General features: G+C 34.1%; 1 protein-coding gene across 4 annotated transcripts; it reads right to left on the minus strand.

Moving 5' to 3' along the window:
• Positions 1-1,199: 1,199 nt before the first annotated feature.
• On the minus strand, positions 1,200-12,083 carry LOC18428240 (rRNA processing protein-like protein). 4 transcript variants are annotated; one of them, XR_016047952.1, is made up of 14 exons: positions 11,961-12,083; positions 10,488-10,705; positions 9,445-9,539; positions 8,447-8,519; positions 6,021-6,095; positions 5,789-5,899; positions 5,503-5,548; positions 4,708-4,804; positions 3,485-3,587; positions 2,731-2,826; positions 2,301-2,526; positions 1,998-2,097; positions 1,705-1,786; positions 1,200-1,492 (listed from the first exon to the last, which is right to left on the minus strand). XR_016047952.1 is itself a non-coding variant. In XM_088856206.1 (14 exons), exons 8-14 carry the CDS (start codon positions 4,716-4,718, stop codon positions 1,375-1,377), a joined length of 543 nt encoding a protein of 180 aa, XP_088712332.1. In that variant the 5' UTR covers positions 4,719-4,804; positions 5,503-5,548; positions 5,789-5,868; positions 6,021-6,095; positions 8,447-8,519; positions 9,445-9,539; positions 10,488-10,705; positions 11,961-12,083; the 3' UTR covers positions 1,200-1,374. The 4 variants fall into 4 exon arrangements, 3 of the variants coding, with proteins under 3 accessions (XP_088712332.1, XP_006837339.1, XP_020519338.1); XM_088856206.1 differs by having other exon boundaries at positions 2,301-2,333; positions 5,789-5,868; XM_006837276.4 differs by having other exon boundaries at positions 2,301-2,333.
• Between the last annotated feature and the right edge of the window lie 10,810 nt (positions 12,084-22,893).

Genomic DNA, 22,893 nt, shown 5'->3' on the forward strand with positions numbered 1-22,893 from the left:
ATTAAACAACCCATTTAACGTGACTTTCAAATTTTATCATAACATATAATTTTGATGTAAAATATTCTTAAGATTTTTTCAAAATCTATTTTCATATCTAATTATAAAAATCTAAACTCTAAAAATGATTAAAATCAAGTAGATCTATAAATATATGAAAAACTTGAAAATGAACCATCTAAATAATGTGTCGTAAGATACACCATTTTTAAGACTCAAAATCCTTTTTTTTTTATAGTCATTCCTCTCGATGTCGAGATGATCAATTAGAGGACATTTCAATATTAAAACAACCTTTTCCAATGGATTTTTAAAATGCATCCGTAGTTTTACATTTTAAGATTGCAACATTATATAAACTTTTCCCTTATGTAAAGTGAAAAAAGTTGTACAAGTTAGAGCCGGGTTGCCCAACGTCAAATAACTAAGGCTTGGCCGGCGCGAGGGCTGGGCTTAGGCCACTGCCGACACAACAATTTTATCTTTATTGTTTCAACGATTTTATCTTTATCTTTTTTATTTTGTTTTTTGTTTGATTCTATTTGGCCCGAACAGGTCAACCGGGCAACCCCATTGGAATCAAGGCCCGGCTGGCCCGGTCCATTGACAGTCGTTGAGAAGGTGTAGACCATATAACCCGATTTTATAAGGGCTTGTCACTCATACTTCCCTCCTTTTCAGATAAGCTATTTAACATTTACCCATATGCTTTATTTTAATTTAAAAAAACCCATCAAAATACATTGGAATAGCTGAAAATGATAAAAATTTAAATTGGAAGAATTAAGTGCATTTTGATCATTCAACATCTATCTTAAGAAAAACATTGAAAAAAAAAGGGCACCCAAGCGAAGGGTGCAAAAAGGTTCTTAAAAATAATGCATTAAAATTTTAAATTTTTTTATTCTATTTTGTATGTTCAAGAATTATGGCTTAAATCACGAATCTCTAAAAAAGTTTAGATCTAGAATCCATCTTTAAGATGGATTTTTGAGGGGGGCCACACAAGTACATATGCATCGGCCCACTCAGAAACTCTATCGTCTGAGAATTTTCCTTAAAAGAATGAATCAACCTTAAAAAAATGAATCGAATATTTGTTTCACTCCTTTCCTAGTGAGCATTTCCATTGAATTAAGCATTTTACCAGCTCTCTCTCTCTCTCTCTCTCTCTCTCCATGCAATTATAGAGCCATACATAGGAAAAAATGCCTGATGATTGAAACTCTACCACAAATGGCAAATGTAAGAGAACAATAAGTTACAATATTGTACACAAATAGAGAAAATTGGATAAAGCCAGCCAAAATTAAGAACAAATAGAATGTTTAAGCCGATTCACAAGTCGGCTAAGACTAAGAACAGATGGAAGGTCTAAGCCGAGTTCACAGTTTGCAGGCCGAACAAGTTCTCAAACAGTTTAGGTGCCATATCAGGCAGCACCATTGGCATTGGTGCCATGAAATTCTGAATCTTTTCGTGAACATTGTACCTGCAAAAATATGAACATATTAAGCTCGAATATATCAACTAACACAAACAATGATATTGGCGAGAGGGTTTTCTATTATTCCTTTTTTTCTCTTTTTTTTTTGGGGGGGGGGGGGGGTGGGGGTGGAAAAGATATACGTAGTTGCATGAGATACAAACCATGCTAGAGAGAGAGAGAGGGGTACATAGTTAAATGGGTTGCAATACACCCACCTTATCCTGCGACTCTTTGAAGCTCGCCTGTCAACCACCTTCCTCTTCTTTTGTGGCCTTTTCAAACCATTTACATTAGCTCCTGTGAGAACACTGAAAAGTCAATTTCTTTCACATTCCCTAATCTATATACAACAAAAGATGAGGCAAAACAGAACTCACATGCATAATTTTTACCAGTGCAGATATAAGAAGCTTCAACTCTCTCTCTCTCTCTCTCTCTCTCTCTCACACACACATGGTAAAAATGTCCATTCTAATAAAATACCCATTTTTCAACAACAGAACTCTACCAGAAGATCTAGGATCGAAAGACTCTAAGAACTCCTTCAAAAGTTGTTGGTAAAATTCAGAGTCATCCAAAAGCTCTGGATCACCATCAGCATTGAGAACCTACAAGAATCCACAAATTTCAATTGAGTAAAACCCCCATTATATCAAGAAGGCATTCGAATTTTCTGGTGATCCTTTCTCTATAAAGGAAATCGCCAAATATGAGTCAAGGACAAAGTATCAAACCTTTGGGCTTTCATTAAGGCATAAATTTACCAACCAAAATTATCGTAGTGAAGATTAAAAATGAAATATATACAAACCTCTTCCTTTCCATTTGCACCCCCTTCTGCATCCTGGAGAGAAGTAGGCACGAGAATCAGTTGTATCTTTTTTTTTCTGAAGTAACTATATACACCAATGGACTTCAGTTCTGGCCATCATCACCATCCAATGAAATGGACAACGATGGAAAGTGAGGAACTCCACTACCAGGGTCATGTCTCCATCATTTCAAAATTTTCATTGAAAGGTGATAGCGATCCATCGCTGTCCATCATTGTAAATTTTTTAATAAAAAGGTGATAAATGCTCATCACCATCCATTTCATTGAAAAATAGCCTCAATTGACTTCCATAGTCTAGCACATTATCGTATACTCCTTTTTTAATGAAAAAAAATTAAGAAAATACTTTTTAAACAGTACAAATGCTTGAACCCTAATGTACTCTAAGAGAAAAAAAAGAAAGTACCTTTCCAAAAATATTAAGGGAAGACCTTGTGAGTTGCATCCGGTTGATCATCCGACTAGGATCTCTCATGTGTTCAGACACTTGTTGACTAATGTTCTGCACTCATGAAGAGAAGAAATTAGTATTGCAATCCAATGGACTGGGAAAAACCCTAGCCGTAAGGATCATAACCACCCAATAGAATTATGGATGGTGAAGGAGAGTGACCAGGACTCGCCGTTAGGATCCTATTCCATAATGGTGGGTGAGTCTCATTGTCTCTCAAGTCTCAATCATTGTCCAACTCATCAGACAGTGACAACCCCGAGGATCATGGTCTTCCAGTCTATTGCAATATAGCACACATTCCAGAAAATAAATGCATTTTATGTGTGTTCAAGTCGATGCAGACATGGACAGTCCAAGGTCAATATTAGGATAGCACCTAGAAGGCTAGAACACCTGCATAGATTATATGGGTGACGGAGATACTTTGAAATGTCAAGACACTACTTGGACCTGTCAAATTTGTTAACAGTTAACATAGAAATTTTACCCCATTCTGTTGTTTAACATGTTGAAAAAGTGAAAGTCAAAAAGATCAGGGGCAAAAAAGTCACTGTAAAAAATTTGACTCATCCAAGAGCCATACTGGTTTTTCAAGTTTATAATGCAAGTGATCCAGACTGTCCAGAACCTCACTCACCACCTCTATACACCCCCAAACACACCCCCAAAAAAAAAAGCCTGACACTCATATGGCTTATTCACAGACCTGATTAAAAGCACGTAATTTGTTTTTGAAAGCAGCTGCACCGGTGGTCATCTGTGTCTTTCTCTGCCATTTGTCTATTGAACTATCTCTGAATGGAGCAATTCTACAAATTGAATATTAAAGTCAGCTACACAAACAGAGTAACTATCAATTCTCTAACTTGAATCTTAATGTTCATACTCAAACAGACTAGTGAGAGACACTAGTCTATAAATTGAATATTAGTGTCGGCTGCTTCAACAGACAAACTAGCAATTCTACACATTGAATATCAATATCAGCTACTTGAACAAATAAACTTAACCCTGCCCCACTAGCTAGTAGCCCATTTAAAAAGTTCTACAAGAATGGAACGGTCAGAACACTGAGCATGGAAGGGTCAGAAAACTACCTTTTTTATGCAACAAAATCACAAACTCTGTGGGAACAACATATTATAAATATGCAAATTCGTAGTCCAATGGAATTTCAATGAAATAATGGACAATAAGTGAGATATAGAGTGCGACCCAATAAGAAAGGATGTGAGCCAAACGGGGGTTCTGAGGTATATTCAATTATAGAATACTTTCCATGCTTCTCATTTATGAGAAAATAATAAAGGAATACACAATTCATCATAAGGTATGGAATGGGGTGATGTCGAGCACTGAAAGCAGCACAAGGAACGAACTAAAAAGAATTTGAATACAATGATTTAATTTTTAAAAACTTAAAACAAAAATGAGCACATAAAAAATAACCATCATCAAACTGTTGATTCATTGACATAATTAAACAAATAGAATTCGTCAACTAGAAGTGGAACCATTGAAAGGAGAGTACACTACATAACACAGGAAGTGGTACACAGCCAGAGCACCTATCATCCACAGTCAATGAGAATTGCGGAGATTGACGATGGTTACCAAGAAAGAACATTGACCAAGGTAACCTTAATCTCCAACATCCATATAGTGGATGCCCCGGCGGTGTACCATGGGCCCCGCATAGGTAGAAGAGATGCATGGTTGAGAAAGCTCAGTAGCATATAGATAAAAAAACGAGATTAGCTTCAAAAATTCTGAAGCAAAAACTCTATCAACACAAATCATATAGTGATAGGCATGCAAAGAAGCTATTCACCCATAGAAGCATTTTAGAATTTCCCAGGGTCGAGTCTAAGTTCAAAACAAGATCCAAATAAAATATAAAGGAAGTTTGCATCACTGGAAAACTAGTACCTGTAATGCATTCGCTGTACACATGACCAAGTTTCATCTACACCTTGCAATGTTGAGTCAGAGGTCGTTGCATCCTCACAAGATACCTCTTTAGTACCTGAAAAGTAGCAAGGTATCAGAATAACCCCAAGGGAATAATCTATCGAACATGGCTGATAAAAAAACCACGCATCATCAAGAATGTCAGGGGACTATTGAAAGTACAACTCCATTATCAACATTCTAGAACCTAGAGTCCATCAAATTATAATATAGCACAGCGATATGTCATAAAATGCACCAATGGAGATCACAACAAAAGTAAGAAAGCAAATAGGTGTACTTTGGTTCAAATTTTTCAACAGTAAAAACTCAAGAAAAAAGAATATTAATTTCATGAGAAAGAATACAAAGTTGAGTGGATATGAATGGAACAGTTTATGACTCATTAAAAGACCACTAGTCTAAAATACGCCTTAACCATAAGACATCTAAATCATGTAAGCATAGGATTACAGATTACCTGCCCCATGATATGAAACAGCACTCATTGTTTAAGAGATAATGCAGAAACTCATTGTAAAGAATGGGATTAGCTTTACCTCCAGCTGCTACATCAGTTTCATCTTGTTTTTAAGTGTATCTGGCATGGCCATTCAGAACTATAGAAGTTTCTAGATTCCCTAGTAATAATGGCTAGTTCGCATAAAATAGTATCAGTGCCCTCTAGTTTAATATGGTTGTTTCTCTAAGTCTTCAAAAGAAAGAGAAACATCAACACAATATCTGAATAATTACAAGGAGTATAAGCCATACCATTTCTGCTTTTTTGTGAGACAGATGAGTTCCTCTCAATTAGAGCCTGCAGTCAAATGTAAAGCACTTACACGGCTGTTGAATGTAATCATCCAAAATAAAAGATACAGAAAACTGTCAAGGGTGAAAATGCCTTGATATAGCCAGAAAATTCAATTTTGCACAATAGGCTCATCATATCAGTAAGCAAACACTACAGATGCACGAAAATGATTTCGAAAGATTTTTTCAGTGTAAATGATTTGGTAAGGAAAGAATTGAGGGCTATCAAAGTAAAGAGCCATACTTCCTGTAGGTCCAAGAGACATTGTATGGTCTTCTCAGTTGAGGTCACCAGTTCAGAATATGCTTGATCAACCTCCTCGTCTGCATTGCAGAACTCAGACCTTAGAGGTTCCTGCTCTCAACACCCAATTCCATAAATTGTATCCAAATCATATTATTATAAAGCCAACTCAAAGTAACTAAGCAAAGAATGCTAAACAATCTTGAACAGACAGGTGACCTCAAAAGCTAACCTGTGGTAATCTGTTTGAATTTGAGAATGCTTTCTGCAGTAAAATCCGTATCTCTAGAGCTTTATCCCAAAGAGCCTTCGGGAAACAGAAAATTGAAAATAACGGTTATTTCCTCAAAAATGGATCCAAATAGTATTGAATTATTAAAGTAATAATTAAATACAAACTATATTTGTTGATAGACTATATCCAGAAGCTAAGAGGTAATCAGATAATGACAGATACTTATTAACTTATTTGACAAGTAACACAAAAAGATACTCTGAAATATCGCTATACTTGCTCAAGAAAACGTGCCCCTAAAATGAAAAATCAGGGTTTCAAAATTGGGGAGCTGACTCAAAAACGCATGAGTCGGCATGGGAACCACAGGGAACCGGCTCTATTCCCCCCTGGAATTGGGTGGTTAATGTGTTTTTTTTTTTTTAATTTGTTAAATCGAAACTTAAAATTTTGAATTCTCTCTTGTTTCTTCACCAAATCCCTCTCAAATTTCTTGCAAATTGTCCATCTACTGTTGATCTACAATAGCCTTAGAAACATTTTAGAATCAATAGAGATTTTTAGCAAGATTGGGAAATAAAAATCTTGCCATGTTCGAGTTTAAAACTGTCTATTTCTTTGATTTCTGGCAAATAATGTTCTCAGCCAAAATTCATGAAATGATACAAAATATCCACAGTGGAGCCCTCTAACAGATCTGTAACACAATTTTTTGGATTGAAAAGCGTGTTAGAAGAGATCTAGCATAAAAAAGCTTCTACAGCTTTTGAAAAAAGCCTCAAATTTTCTAAAAAGATTATGTATTGATTTTTTTAAATATTTTTTTAGGTTTCTTGTGGTAGAGTGTCATCTTCATCCACAAACGTACTGCATGATTTAAAACAATACTTTTGTAAATTTCCACTTTCTTATCATATTATTTTTCTTGAAAAACCCTCAGATTTTCTAAAAAATCCTATCTCTCGTCTTTTCTATTTTTTATTTTTAAGATTTCACAAGATTGAAGAGAGGGTTATCTTCAATCTAGAATAATCGACATGTGATCTAAAACAAAATTTCAGTTTTAACTCCTCCTTTTTAAGATTCCCTCCTTTTTTTCTTTTTTTCAATTTTTTTAGGGTACCTGTGTACATCATGGCAAATGTTACATGGACACGGACACGAGTTTCGTGTCTAGTACGTGTCTTGAGTGTCTAGTATTTTGGCCTAAAAACCCAGTACCGCACTACCAAGTCCATTGAACTATATACACACTTTTAAATATAATAGATAAAAAATAAAATATAACAAATATCAAACTTCAAAATATTAATTTATTTTATGCAAGAAAAGATAAAGAACATTCTTGTTTCTACTTTTTATTTTCGAAATGATGGTTTTAAAACCTTATTAGTAATACTAATAATATTTTGCATAATATTGTCAACATTTTTTATTATTGTTTTAGTAGACTTATTAACATTTTTCTAGGATGATTCAACCTCAAATCTCACCAAGTCGAATTTGCATTTCAGAACCCCAAAAAAAAAAAGTAAAATTTAAAATAATTTTGTATAAAAACATAGACGTTTATTTGCAAAAATTGTTTCTTATATTAAGGCATTTTTTAAAAAAAAAATAATTATGGTCTCTATCCGATAACCACTTATATCCTATATAATTAATAAATGCTAATATCCTACACATCTATCCAACCTGCGTGGTGGTAGCCCTTACCACCCGCTGGTCACACGTCCCAGATGCCATTCCCATCTCCCACAGGTACACACATTTTTAAACACAATTTTAAAACCCACCTAAAAAAATATCCTCATCGTGGGATTCAATGCCAAGTTCTCTTGAGAGAGCAATACACTCTATCATCTGACCATGAGCCTTTTCTTGTGACACTTATACATAAAGTGTTGATACATATTGTAACTTAGTAAATTCATCCGACAGGTATGGGGCAGGGTGTCGAACACGTAACACATGTCAAAGTGTCGATACGTGTTGACATGCGACATCAAGGGGGAGATTAAGTGTCTACGCAACACTGATTATGGCTCGCTGAGTTGGTCAAGCCAGCTCTCAACCAATGGGGTTAGTTACCCTGAGCCGATTTTTAAACACTGCGCAAACTAAGACAATAAAAATATACATTGCTTCCAATCCAAAACAACTTTCTTCCAGTCACTAAGGACCTCAGACAACCTCCACCTATGTTCACAGATTACTTGAAATTATCATACGTATTCTCCCTAGGAGGCTTTTAGATTTCATATCACCAATAACAAAAGCCCCACAGGACACCACCATGGGCCATCACACCCCAACCAATTCAAGGAAAATATATTTTTTTTATATAATTAATATGTATGTAATTATTTATGATTGATATGCATTTATTTCTGGAAATAGAAAACTCCACTGGGACAGAATACCTTTTGGTTTTTGACAGCTTGACCTTTCAGTACATCATCATCTTTGTTTCGCTTCAAAATTTCCAAGATATCTCTGTGATAGGGAACCTGCTTGATTAGAAAGCTAAATAATAACCATGCCAAAGTCCTGGCAGTGCCTCATCCAGTCATTGTAAAGAACATAAAAGCATCTTGCAGCTTCTAAAAGTAACAACATAAAAGTAGCTAGTACACAAAACCAAGCAGATGAAACAAGGCTAGGAATAACTTGTTGCTTATGCATGCAACACATGACAAGAATCATGACAAACAGGACCAAAACTCGATGTTCTCTAAAGCGCCAATCATTATATACATGTGCAATTTCTAGAAAACCTAAAGCATGAAATAGTTGCCAATAGCCTAATAGAGTTCCGCTTGGAGACCAAATTATGCATAACCCAATATCATCCTAAAAAATGCAATCTTTTTGAGAGGTCATAATCAATGCTGTTGATAGGTATGTTATGTGTTTGTGCTGTCTAATGCTATCCAATAGCATAACCATCACCACCAGTAAATAACAACTAAAAAGCAATGCCCCATAATAGCTCTCCCTTCCATCAGAAAACATATCTAGACATAAAAATGCACTTTTAAATGCTGGTGAAATATCAGCAATCAAATCAAGAGAATATAACAGACTGATACAAACAATTATTGATGGATCTCCTCTGAAGCACCAAGTACGTATGCAGGTAAGTCTATGTTAATGAGTAGGTATAATGGACCGATGGGGACAACCCAATGGCCTATGGAAAAGCCATAGCTTGGGTCATCACTGTCCATTGAGGTGATGAGAAGGGAGTGGGACAACCATTACAGGACATGGCTGCATGACGAGTCCAGCTCCCTCTCCATCAACATCTATAATTTCATCGGACAGTGATGACCCAGTAAACTATGAATTTATCATTATTCATTGGATTATAATTATAAATATTATGATTCCTAGATAGATTGCTAATATAAAAACATACTCTTGTTGATCACGGATGCTATCGTATTCCTTTTGAAGTTCTTGCATTTCATCATCCTGCTGAAGAATATCTTGCTCTGATTCATCTTCTCCATCCTACTCCACAAATTTCAGTGTCCAGTCAAAAACAGAGAAACAAGCATCCCTGCTACTAATATAAGTAGAAAATATAAACCCCAAATAGTAGGAAATTAACTTTCCAAATTACAGGTCTATATGTAGCTAAAAAAAAAAGTAGAAATGTTTCGATGTCGATACATGTGACAAATATAAAAACAACTAAATAAATAAAAGGACATACTATAAGTGGAGTTGCTGCCTGGGTCAGAGAATTGGGATTTCTACTCTGGGAACGTCTCATATTGTCAATGCGTATAGAGATAGGGTGAACTCAAAATAGGGTGATCATTAACATTGATACACAACTAATACATGAAAGGAGATAAAATGTTAGGCTAAAATCAACAAATCATACTAGGACATTTGCAAAATAGAATAAGTGACTTAATGCACATGGAACTCCATCAGAAGTGTTTCTTGCTTTGGTATTGTGCTGGAATGGTGGCCAAACAGAAAGGCAAAATGCACAAGCCATGAACCTTTTAAATATTTTAAAGCTTACATTCTTTTTCCTTGCTTAGACTTCCTAAAGAGCAATGTAAGGAAATCATATCTTTCATTTCTAGCCATCTTCTGTTATGGATGACTTTTTATTACCTCTTTTCTATTCATTGTGAGTGTTCCACTTCTAACACAGAAATGAGAGAGTGGATATGGACTTTCCATTTTATTGTTTAAGGGATACCTATAAACCGTTTCTGAAGAACGAAGAATTATCTTTTCCAAAAACAAAATGACAAACCCAGTAAGTAGAGTAGAAAGGCTAAAAGCAAATAGATGATTAGATAGATAGATATAGAGAGAGAGAGAGAGAGAGAGAGAGAAAGAGAGATAAATGGATTAAATCCCACCCTTATTTCCAAAAATTGAATAAAACGCAACATTTATCTACCTGAAAGAAAAGCTTTAAAGACTGGTTCTTACTGTGTCTCTTTCTGAGTCACTCTCGTCATCTGAGACTGATAAATCCCTTTCTTCCTTTTTTGATCTCTTTGGAATCAAACCCCAGTCTTCCTCTTCCTCACCCAAAGCATCTTTTCTCGTGCTTTTTTTTCCAGCATACTCAACATCATCAATCTCAATATCAGGGCGCAAACTCAGTTTTGGGGTATCATAATTAACACCCATTATTTAAGCTTTCTCTGTTAGAAAATCAACACATGCATCATATTAGCAAAGAAAAAAGGAAAAAACAAAAATAAAGGTAATTTTAAAATGGTGAGGCCTGTATAACATGCCCACCTTATACTATACAAGTGGCACATGTAAATTTTGCCATAAGATCCTTATAATGGCTTGAAAATCCATGTTCAACCCTAAATATGAAATTTAAAATTCCAAAAATCAAGCAAACCTATAAACACTTGAAAATCTTTAAAATAAACGGACCTAATAACTTGTTACAAGATACATCATTTTTAGGACTTAAAATTCTTTTTTTTCTTTATGTCAATACATATCTAGAAGTGGAGAGGACCAATTGGATTTTCAACTTAAGAACACTCTTTTCTACTGAATTTTTGAGGTGCATCTTACCCCTATTGTAAACTGTTGCAATGCTATATAAACCTTTTACTTTTAAAATCCATGCCTCCTAACAAATTTTAAAAACAGATTAAGATCACAAGTTTCAGTACTTTGAGAACACCGGGTAACTACAAAAAGGACCAATACTTTCCCTGTAGATTTCTAGAAAGCATTTACAGAAGGAAGGCATACTCATGCATCACATTAGCAAAAAAAGAAAAGTTTGAAGTAAAATATTAATAATTTGCACCACCAAATTTCATGTCTCCTAGCAAAATTTCAAAAAGTTCAGATCACTGCTTTAAATAAATTCAATAATTGTAAGTGCCCAACAGTCTAATTTGCAGGAAAAAAAAAAAGAACAAGGCAAACCCATAATAATAACCGAATAAAATTCCCAGCCTATCTATGACTACAATTTACTCAAGAATCACATTCCAAAAAGAAAACAGCCAATAAAAACCCTAATCCCAATCTAACTCGGCAAACACCATATCATTGAGTAAGCGGTAAAAAAAATTACCAAGAAAGAAAACGCAAATACCATACCCAGAGTTATTTCAGATTAAGGTTTAATCATAGATACCAAAAATTACAGTCTATCGATAATGTAATCTATATATATATAATTGAGAAAACGTTAAATCTTTCAATGATTGAGAGCGCCATCTAACCCAAAAATTCATTTTTTTTCAGTTGCAATTCCAGAATTTCAGTTGCAATTCCAGAGCCATCCTAATTAGATAGTTCAAGTCTAAAGACAAACAATCAAGTGTAGAACGCCATGGAGTAAGGTTTCCGAAGACAAAATGGAGAGAGAGAGAGAAAGGGGAATATTACAGGTAGAGAGAGAAAAGGGAAGAGGCCTACCTGTGTGAAGTAAACAAGGTTACGCAGGTCCAGTGAGAGAGGGAAAGTGGAGAGAGAGAGAGAGAGAGAGAGAGAGAGAGAGAGAAAAAGAGGGGCGTTCAGAAAAATCAATGGGTTTTCCCCAGCGGGAAAGAAGGGCTAGGAGCTTAAAAGAGAGGGGCAGAATAGTGATTTATTACTGTTCTAGAGCAGATGACCTAAAGGGCATACTTTGGAACAGTAAGTTTACAAGTTTGTTTACCCGTCCGATGTTAAATCAGACAGTGAACGTGTGTCAAATTTGCTTTTACGGAATCCAGTTATATTTGTCTTATTGATTGGGTGCAACATGTGACACACTGCTAGCCGCCCGATTCATATTTGTAGTTAATAAATAATAAAATATTCGAATAAGAATTCAATAATTGAGAACTACATGGTTCTTTGATAAATAGTTACCCATTATTGAATTTTTATTATTATTATTTTATTTTATTTTTATTACGGAATATTTAATCATTTTTTAAAAAGTGTTTTGTGAGTCGGCCTACTCATACTATTATTGCGCGGTTAACCTACAAAATATATCTTAAACATATATTTTCGATCCAAAATTTTAGAGTTCATTAATCTCAACTATGATAATGATGTATATTTGGAATTTATTTTTATTTTCTTACATGGGCCCACTCACCAAAACTGTGTCCATTATTATGTTTACCCTGGAATATCAGTCAATCCTACTTGAGATCCCGGGTTTCAAAATAGAAAAAATTTCTTTGTATCCCATAATTTGGTGTAGTAGTTTCCATTAGATACAAATTTGAGAAGTATACGGCGGCATTAATTTTTCAAAAAATTTATATTTTAACTTCTAATCCCTTAGACCCATGTAATAATGCTATATGCAATATTTTTTGACAAAAATACGTTGGATTCTGATGAGTTTGTACCAAATTTATGGCCACTTTACAATCAATTTCAGGCAAGAATACCTCGGATTCCGACAACTTTTCTTATATCTTAGGGCTACTCTCTCTAAAATCCCTTTGGATTAATGGTTAGATGAAAAATTAATGCCTCCAGACACTAATCAAATTTGTAGGTCTATCGAGAAATGCTTCACCAAATTAAGGGTTAGGGAAGATGAAGCGTATATTATCTTCGAGTTTCCTCTTATTTTATCTCCTTCTTACATAAGAATCTCACACTGTTGTACAAGCCATTAGATATGAATGGGGTGTAGTGGCTAGGAGTGTGTATTTATTGCATCCAAAGCATGAGAATAATCTTTTTAGATTTTGTAAACGAGTTTCATGCAAATCCCACCGTCTAATTTCAAATCTGACGATAATAACCATTGGCAAGAACAAAAACAAATGATTATTCTGCCTCGTCTTTAACCCATCTTCCTTTCCACCTATCAAAAACCCATCGGCCCATGGCCACCCCCTCTACTCTTTAGGGGTAGCAATGGGCCAGGTGGCCCAGCCTTAATTATTAGGGCCTAGGTCACGAAATGTAGCTCAAGGGCCAAGCAAACACGGCCTAAGGGTAGGGATAGGCCGGGCATAGGGAAGGCGGGCCTAGTTCGGCCTAGCTTAGCCACTTTTTTATTTTCTTTTTTATTTTATTTTATTTAGTTTGATCCAACCCTGAGATGGCTTGAGCCAGAGCTTGTTTTACCAAAGCCTAGTAGGGCCTGGGACATTCCTATGGGGATTAGGGCTAGTCTAAAGCTAGAGGCGGCCCTAACCATTGCCACCACTACTCTTTGTATCCATTATATATATTTATCTATTATCTATCTATTTATTATATATAATATGGGAGGAAATCTCTCTTTATTTTATTGGTATGTGTAATTTTTTTTAGTTGTATCCTACTAATTTTTAGTTTATTTTCCATTTTATCATTCTATTATTCTTAGTTTCTTCTCCATTTTATCCTTATATTTCTTGAAATTGTCAACTCTCCATATTAATGGCAACCATTTCTCCATTGCCACTCATTCTAAATTCCAAAAAATAGAGAATAAGTCATCTAAATTATAAAAGTCAAGGTCTCTACTCAAAATTAACTCCTCTCTCTTCCAAAATTAACTCCTCTCTCTTCCTCTTGAACAAAGCGCGCTTTGTTGATATAACCTTTTTCATACAGAGCTTCATGCTTCTCTTTTCTCTTGCACTCGTTAAAAAAAAAAAAAATTATATTGACTTTTTTGAAAAAAAAATTATTATGCCCTCACCCTCGCCGATTGGTGACTTAGTCGCACTTTTATTAGTAATATCTAATTGTATAACTTAATCAATAAATACACTTGAAAAAAAAACATAACTGAATCAATAAAGGCACATGATGCATCAAAGAAGAATATATTAGTTATATGAAGAAACTTGAACATATATGCAAGCGGAAAATAAGAAAAATCAAAATATTAGCTTGAGCAAGAAAATAAAATTCCTTGAAAATAAAATTTCCAATCTGCCCTTATAAGATATACATAAAATGAATCTTTCTAGCCTCCTAAGTTAACTATAAAACATCACCCCTAATTTCCTTCCTGCCTCTAGTAGATGAGCTAAATATGATAAAGTGTAAGTATCTTGGTTCGGAATAAAATCCATATTTATATGGTGTAAAGGCAGGGCAGGAAGCAAAATGTGATATGGCGAAATAAAATCCAAATTTATATGGTGTAAAAGGCAGCGCATGAAGCCAAATGTGATATTGGGTAATATGGGTTGTCGACTTGTAGCTATAAAACGTGAATGGGTATCACTAAAGGCTAAACTTTTAGATGTGGTGTTTGCCCTCTAGCTTTACTCAACATCTTCAGATAAATTGAGTAATACATCTTAGATAAGCTGAATAATAAGTTTCAGTAAGATGTAAGAGGTCAAACTATAGCAATAGTTTACATGCTGATCTAGACCGTTACTCTTTAGGGGGGAAGCATTGTTTTAAAAATCGTCGATTTGATTAGGAATTGAGCGATCTGGATCGGATATCGTTTAGCCAGTTTTGGATATAGTGAAAAAAGTATGATCGGTTTGATCTGGAATCGGACAATTCAGATCGGGTATCGCCTAACCCGTTCTGGATCTGATTAAAAAACGGGATTCGACCCAAAGGCAATGTTTTAAAAATCAGCAATATGATCCAGAATCGAGCGATCCGGATCGGGTATCGCCCATCCCGTTTCGGATATGGTGAAAAAAGGGATTTGACCGTTTTTTTTTTTTAAGTCGGATTTGATGATGTCATAAGTTGGATTTGATGTTTGATGATATCAATTTGATGATGTCATGAATCGGATTTGAAGTCGGATTTTATGATGTCATAAGTCGAATGTGATATTTGAAGTCGGATTTGATATTTAATGAATGGGATGTCATAAGTCGGATTTGACGTTTGATGATGTCATACATCTGATTTGCCAATGTCATGAATGGTTTTGCATATGACATCGGATTTGCCGATGTCATGAATGGCTTTGCATTGATCATTATATCGATTTCAAAATTGAGGGCATGTTGATACATTTCTGCAACTGTCAGTATGCAATCACATTAACGTGTATGCGCCACAAACGTTTTATAATAGTGAATTTGCCTTTAAAGCTTCGATGTAAGATAATTCAATGCACACCCTTTGCGGCACAGCCACTTCTTAAACCCTTTTATAAATAGCTCTCTCTCTCATATGTACAATGATATATAAATTAAATGCTATTTAAATAGATCTCTCTCTCACAAAAGGGCATCTATCAAATGAAATGGTCTATAATTCTTTTTAAGATTAGATTTATTTATTTATTTTTAATATTTAATATTTTTATAAATTATATATATATATATATATATATATATATATATATATATATATTATACAAACATAAAGTGCATATAATTGATTTTTAATTACATATAATTACAAATATATATATATATATATATATATATATATATATATATATATATATATATATATATATATAATTTACAAAAAATAGCATAATTATATGAAATTGTTGTTTGTTTATGTTAGCAACTTAATATAATTATGTTTATTTATATCAATATAATTATTTTTATATACATTAAAATTATTTTTAAATTTATATGGAAGTGTTTTCTAATATTTTAAAATTATTTTGATGTAATATTATAATACTATATTATAATTAATAGTTATTCTAATATCTAGATTATAATAATCCCATATTATAATTAAAACAATATTATATTAATGTTAACTTAACATAAGTTCACATAGGAAAAGAACATCTCAATATTCACATATTGATGAAAAAATGAAAAAAAAAAAAAAGTTAATTATATAGTACCCCCATTTCTTATTTCATTCCTTAAAAACCCTTTATAATATTTTTTTGGAATTTTTTATTACCGAATCCGTCCGATTTTGCTGATTCCCGATCCAAACTGCCGATTCCCATACGGAGATAGATCGTTACTCTTCAATGAAACTATAGTAATGGCCTTAGGCTCAACTCAATTATTAGAAATGTCAGATTAGTTGAAGATAAAGCCACTTGTTCAAACTATAGCAATGATCTCATATTGTGGTGAAGAAAAAAAAGAAAGCCAGGAATTTCATTATAGAAAATAGAAAGAAATGGTTTTTATTGGGAGTAATAACGTTCCAAACATATCCTCACATGTTAACTTTATTATTTGCCTTAAAACTTCAATTATTTGCCACCTTGTCTGGAATTTTCAACTATTTTCTATTTTGCTATGGATCTTCAACTACTTTTTTCTTAGATGTAGAGAAAGATTTTTCATCCATTATCTTAGTTATTATTTTTTATGTTTCTCTCTACCTGCTTGAAAAAATAAACTTTTTTTTAGTGTAATGAGAAGAAACCATAATTAAAGAAATTATAATTAAAGAATAAGGAAAAGAAAGAGAAATAAGTAAAAGACAATCGAAGGAAGTGTAATGCAACCAAAAATGAAAATATCGGCCATAGGTACCTTTTTTAGATTTCATAAGCGGCATATTTGAGGGTGAAAATTGATTATATATATATATATATATATATATATATATATATATATATATATATATATATATATATATTGTAATGCAACCAAAAATGAAAATATCGGCCATAGGTACCTTTTTTAGATTTCATAAGCGGCATATTTGAGGGTGAAAATTGATTTTATATATATATATATATATATATATTTATATATATATAATATTTATCTGAAATTTAGGGTGTATATTTATTTTTATTAAATTATTATACCTCTTTATTTACAATTAACTTAAATAGAAATAATTTACATTAATATACCTCTTTAGTCTCCTCCAATGCCCAACAGACTTTTTTTTTTTTTTTTTTAATACTTGGTGGAGATTATTTTTCAATATTTGGTGGAGAGAAGTTCGAAACTCATATGAAGAGATACTTGAAATGCTTTTATAGCCCCAAAAAGACAAAAGTAATGAAGGATCACATTTAGCATGTTATTCAAATAATTGTCAAATAAGATAAAATAATGAAAGATTATTATATTAGAAACATGTTATTCAAAATTTTTGTCATAATGAAGGCATGTGATTCTAAATCAAGTAAAAAACATGCGAAAAGTGACTAGTTCATATGCATTGTAGACTACTAAACTTTGTTTTAGATGTGAAGTAAAAAATAGATTTTTTGGGTAAATAAGTGCGAGAGAATGCCCCTACCCATTTCTCATAAATAAAAATAAAAGCATATTACACCTCAATATTTTACACCCCTACTATAAGCCAATTGTGCAACATCAGGAAGTAAAATTTGAGAGAGAAAGTTTGGAGGCCTAGTGCGTCAAACAGTGGCATTTCAAAAAATTGTGGCCCTATTTAGCAAGTAAATCAGCCACTATATTTTCCTCAAGGTAAACGTGACAAATTGATCATGAATGATTTGCCAATTTGTATTGACAATTGGAAGCAATAATATGAAGCACCCATGGTGATTTACAGTGTCCACGCATGACGTGAACAAAGAAGATGAATCACGTTCAATCTGTAGGGGAAAACATATGACTTTAACAAATAAGGATGAATCACTTTCAATCTGTAGGAAAAAATAGTCGATCTGAATAGCTAAGTCTTTCAAGGCACAAAATTCAATATAGATATTTGATGTTATACCCAAAGGAATAGAGAAAGCCACAATGAAAGAAACATCATCTCTCTAATGATGAACCATCAACATTGAGCTTGTAATGATGGAGACGAGGAAAGGACCATGCAATTGGTATTGGGGACTCGATCCTTTGTTATCGCCACATAAGTTATAAATTTTATGCTAGTGCCTTATCTGATATGTGGTAGGACCAGCCCTTAGCATTTGGCATATCACAAACATAATAAGTGATTTGTTTGATCAACTGCTCACGCATGGATGCCTTTCCTTGAAAAATTGCAGTTGCCCTCCTCCCAGAGCATCCAAACAATAGTAAAGAATAATGAATACCAAATATAGAGAATCCCATCAGATTTGAACTTGGAAGTCACCGATTTCTACAATGTAGTTGCACTAGAAGAGTCCAAACTAAACCTTATAACACACCTCCATGAAATCAATCTCTATATCCCCTACGAGATAACACAATTAAGCAAAAGATGACATCCATGTATAAACTTTTTTCTACTAAGGGATGAGGTGGGGAGACCATACCAAGAAAATCATTGCACCATTGGATGGTACTTGGAAGACCACATTGCTTTAGACATAGGTTGAGAAGAGCCCCGTACGCCAAATATAGTGCCACACCTCCTTAACTGAAAATATCCCATTAGAAGAACGAGTCCATATAAAAATTCATCTTGTGGTTTGCAAGAAATTGTGAATGCCTCCGCATCCTTCCAAGCTCTCAATAGAGGGCAAGATGTAAGAGAAGGAAGTTACCAAGTCTAAGAGGAACCTTGTATGTATTTGGTAACCTTAGGTTTAACAAGGTCTCACGTATTCATATGGATTTGTTGACCATAAGGATCAATAATAAACCTCTCTGACAATCATGGATCTGCCTATAAATTTACTAACCTGCCATCTCCAATAATCCATATGACATTACGGCGTAAGAGCGATAACTCCAATTGAATCCCCTCCCAAACATATGAACAACTCTTCCCTATGGACTTCCCAAATAGATGAATTCTTAAAGTACATGTGCTTAAAGAACCGAGCTATTAGAGATGAAGGGTTAGCCATGATTTTCATGCCAATTATATCATGTCTGCATAATTGAATTCTGAGATATCATTAATCCCAAACCCCCCCCCCCCCCCCCCCCCCCTCCCCTCCATTCAGCAGGAGGCATACATTTTTATCTAAAAATCGCCACGAACCTAAGGTAGCAGTGGTGGTCCCCCCATATTTTTTACGTCAAATTTGCGTGAAAAAAATCCAGTCACGGACTTGCTATGTCCGTGGCGGACTGCCACGGATATGCTAACCCGCGATGGTCTTCAATCCATGCCGTCCGAAAAAATTGGATGGCATCGAGCCTATGAGCAAAAACACTGTTCATTTTCGCCCATATGCGTTTTGTATATACACACCGGGTCAAGTCAACCTTGACCAGACCCTATAAGGTCTAAAATAGACCTTGACCCAAACCCCACCAAGTCATGTTCATGTCATTTGGGCCCAAACCTTACCCACCCTGTCGAAAATTTGGGTCCAAATTTGGACCCGTGTTGGGTCGACCCGTCAGCTTGTCGGGTCCACCTGACCATTTCCACCTCTGCTTTTAACACCTCATATTTTTGAGATGTAATTTCTTAAACCTAGCTTCTAACTTCCAAAGAAAACCTAAAAAAATTACCATCTTAAGATTGAATAGAGACTGTCCAATTTTTGGAGAGTGAGAAGCCCAACTCAAAGTCCAAATTTCATTTGAAAAATGGATTATATACTATAAGATCATTTATATTTCTCACAAGGAGGTCACAATTACTCCTAGCCATTTGGAAACCTTGGGATGTGTCACAAAGTATGAGATTTTTATTTATTTATTTATTTTATTTTATATTTTGAGTCTAGTCAATAATAATATGCTTACAACCACTTGATTTGAAATCTAAAAGACAAGAGTGAATAGTCTATTTATATACTTTTACTTGAAAAATAGTTATCCGGTGATTTCTAGGTGCATCGTACAATTTAGCTTGAAAATATTTCACCGAAAGGTAGTAAATGTACATTATATGGTCTTGGGGGAGCACAACGCACACACTTGTTATACATTCTTTTTGGAAAGGAAGTAGTCCATCCGCAGACAATTAAAGGTGGATGAAGGGCTGTAAACTTTAAATAAATAAAAGTGTCCCATCAAACGCGTGGGACCTTAACCCGGAGACTCCAAGTCAATAACAGCACAAACTTTGAATTTCTATTGATGTTTTACCATCGATGAGTGTAAATTAAATAAATTATTAATATATTGTAAAAATATTTTTGTAGATCTTATTTTTAAGTTTTATTTTAATATATATAAAAAATATGTTTGTAGACTTTATTTTTAAGTTTCATTTTTGTATAGATCTCAAGTTTTCGAAACTTAAAATATAGATTCATTCCATTATATCTTTTAATCTCCTAGATCAACTTTACTCTTTTTTATCTTAATTTTTTAGCTCAAATAAATTTAAAAAAAACATCATTTTTTAAACCTCTCTCTTATCATGTGTTTAACTCCTCTTGAATCTCCCAAACTCCAATGTATTTCCCCATTTCTTTTGCACTTCTCTCCAATGTATTTCCCCAATTCTTTTGCGCTGTCCTCATGTGTATCCCAAGTTCTTTGTGAGAAAGAGAGTGTGAGAAAGACAAGGTTCACTTCTCTTGATCTTAGGACTGGTGTTTCTGTATAAGACTGCTACTACTCTCACACGCAGTTTTGTAAAATTTAGAAAGCATATCAAATGTTAATAATGAACCTCTACACTGCCCTCCTATAGAACCCTTAATTTAAAAGAAAAAGAGTGCCAAGAGTGAGAGATTCAGCACCTTTAATACCACCCAACTTGTTCCCTGCAACATTCAGGAACTGAAGTCCTTCAAGCCTAAGAAGTGAAGTGAGATTGATATTAAGTTCTCCGTTTGCAACCCCCAAATCATCCAATTCCAAACCAACAACCTGCACCTCAATCCCCACCACCCACACCAATGCCATGACTTTAATCGCTCATATGCACTGCTCTTATTAAGGAAGGAAGCTTTGAATGCCAAGAGACCTGCTCTTTCTCTCTCCAGGCACGAACATCCAACCCAAAAGAAAAGAAAATGCTGATTAAGCTTAACATATGAAACATGCATGGGGCAAGTGATTTTTTGCGAGAGCAGAGAGCCCCCATGACTCACCTCTTTCTTTGCTCAATTCGAACACACACATACACTCTTTATAGCAGATGCCACGTGAAGTATAAAAGTAAGCATAATTTTTTCTCTTACCGGGGTTTAGCTGTGTTCGCAGGGCAGATCATGAATTCTAAACTTGTACCACCTGGGCATTGTACCTAAACTTTCGGGCACTGTCCTATTAATGAAAAAACTACCAAAAAACAAAAAAAAAAAACAAAAAAGAAACAAAAAACGGTTTTTTTATTTTTTAAGAACCCAAGGGCAATTTTAGAAAAAAAAAGAAAAAGAAAGAGATAACCGACTTTCCTTGTAATTTCTGCCTGAAATATGATCAATTTGTATTTTAGGTAAGTATTTCGAAACCGTACATAAATTACTCTAAATTTTGATAGAAATTTGTTTTCGAGGTTGTTGGAATGTACACAAGGAAGAGCCGGATTCTACCATTTATAAACATTTTTGTTTATACTTATCACAAAGATAATTTTCTAGACAACATAACGATATCGTGATTGTTGATATGAGTCTCGGTGATCGAGTACAAATATGAATAAATAATGGTAGCTAAAAAATTAGCCTTTTAAACATGGGACCCGGCTTTTATCCGACCAGATCTAGAACCTGACAGGTAGACCCAAGGTGGGTCCAAATTTTGGAATCAAAAGATTGGGTCCAAATCCAAAACCTGAACCCAAATATTTGTTTCTTAGGAATTTCCAATTATTACATAAAACAAGGAATGGGAGTATATGTGGATATCTATAATGTTGTGCAATACTGTAAATATTGCCAATAATATTTGTATACGATGATGACAAAAAAAAATCAAAAGAAAAATAAAAAAAACAAAAGTCATAGTTATATGGGACCAATAGACCCGACCAAACCCAGGACCCGACGAATAGACCTAACCTCGGGTCTAGATATGGGTCCAAACTTTGGAACCAAAAGGTTGGGTCCATGTCAAAAACCTAAACCCGAATACTATTGAGGCCTGGGCCCAAGTCCAACCGGATCAGACCCTTTGTCACCCCAATTCCAAGCCACTTTAATATACTAGGAACTAAACTAAACGGTCCCAAACCGTTTTAGTATCAAATCTCTGCTTTGATTTCTTACAATGAACGATCCATTATTTTAGCTCTAATCCAAACTTTCTTTAGAGCAGTCGCAAAACTAATAGCTTGAACTTTGATCCATACTCTTTCTGTAAAGAATTCATATAACCGATCTCAATTAGTTGAAAAAAAGCTTTGACAATAAACTATTTTGATTCCTTACCATGATATATGTTCCGAACAAGGGTAATATTATTTCCATTCAATTATATTTCCACATAATAAAAGAAAACTTGAGAAAAAAAATTTAATACAACAAAAATTAAGCAATTTTAGGTTTAAGAGAATGTATATAGTGAGACCGTACAAGATAGTCACAATAAATCTTTACAATTAGATATGAAATTGGATGGCTGCATTTATTTCATTAACCAAGCTCAAAGTTCAAAAACAAATTTTTCGAACCTTATGACATATCCAATTTCACATTAAATTCAAAAAT

This window comes from Amborella trichopoda, chromosome 13, assembly GCF_054954075.1.
Source record: "Amborella trichopoda isolate Santa Cruz 75 chromosome 13, AtrichopodaSantaCruz75HAP2 v2.0, whole genome shotgun sequence".
NCBI classification, from domain to species: Eukaryota; Viridiplantae; Streptophyta; class Magnoliopsida; order Amborellales; family Amborellaceae; genus Amborella; species Amborella trichopoda.

Coding starts and splice junctions, on each gene's coding strand:
- LOC18428240 (XM_006837276.4), bottom strand. CDS start 10,691: ATGGGTGTTAATTATGATACCCCAAAACTGAGTTTGCGCCCTGATATT. Junction 2,827..3,484: donor AATTACGTGCTTTTAATCAG/GTCTGTGAATAA, acceptor TCATGAGTGCAG/AACATTAGTCAACAAGTGTC. Junction 2,334..2,730: donor CCCTTAATATTTTTGGAAAG/GTACTTTCTTTT, acceptor ACTTCTCTCCAG/GATGCAGAAGGGGGTGCAAA.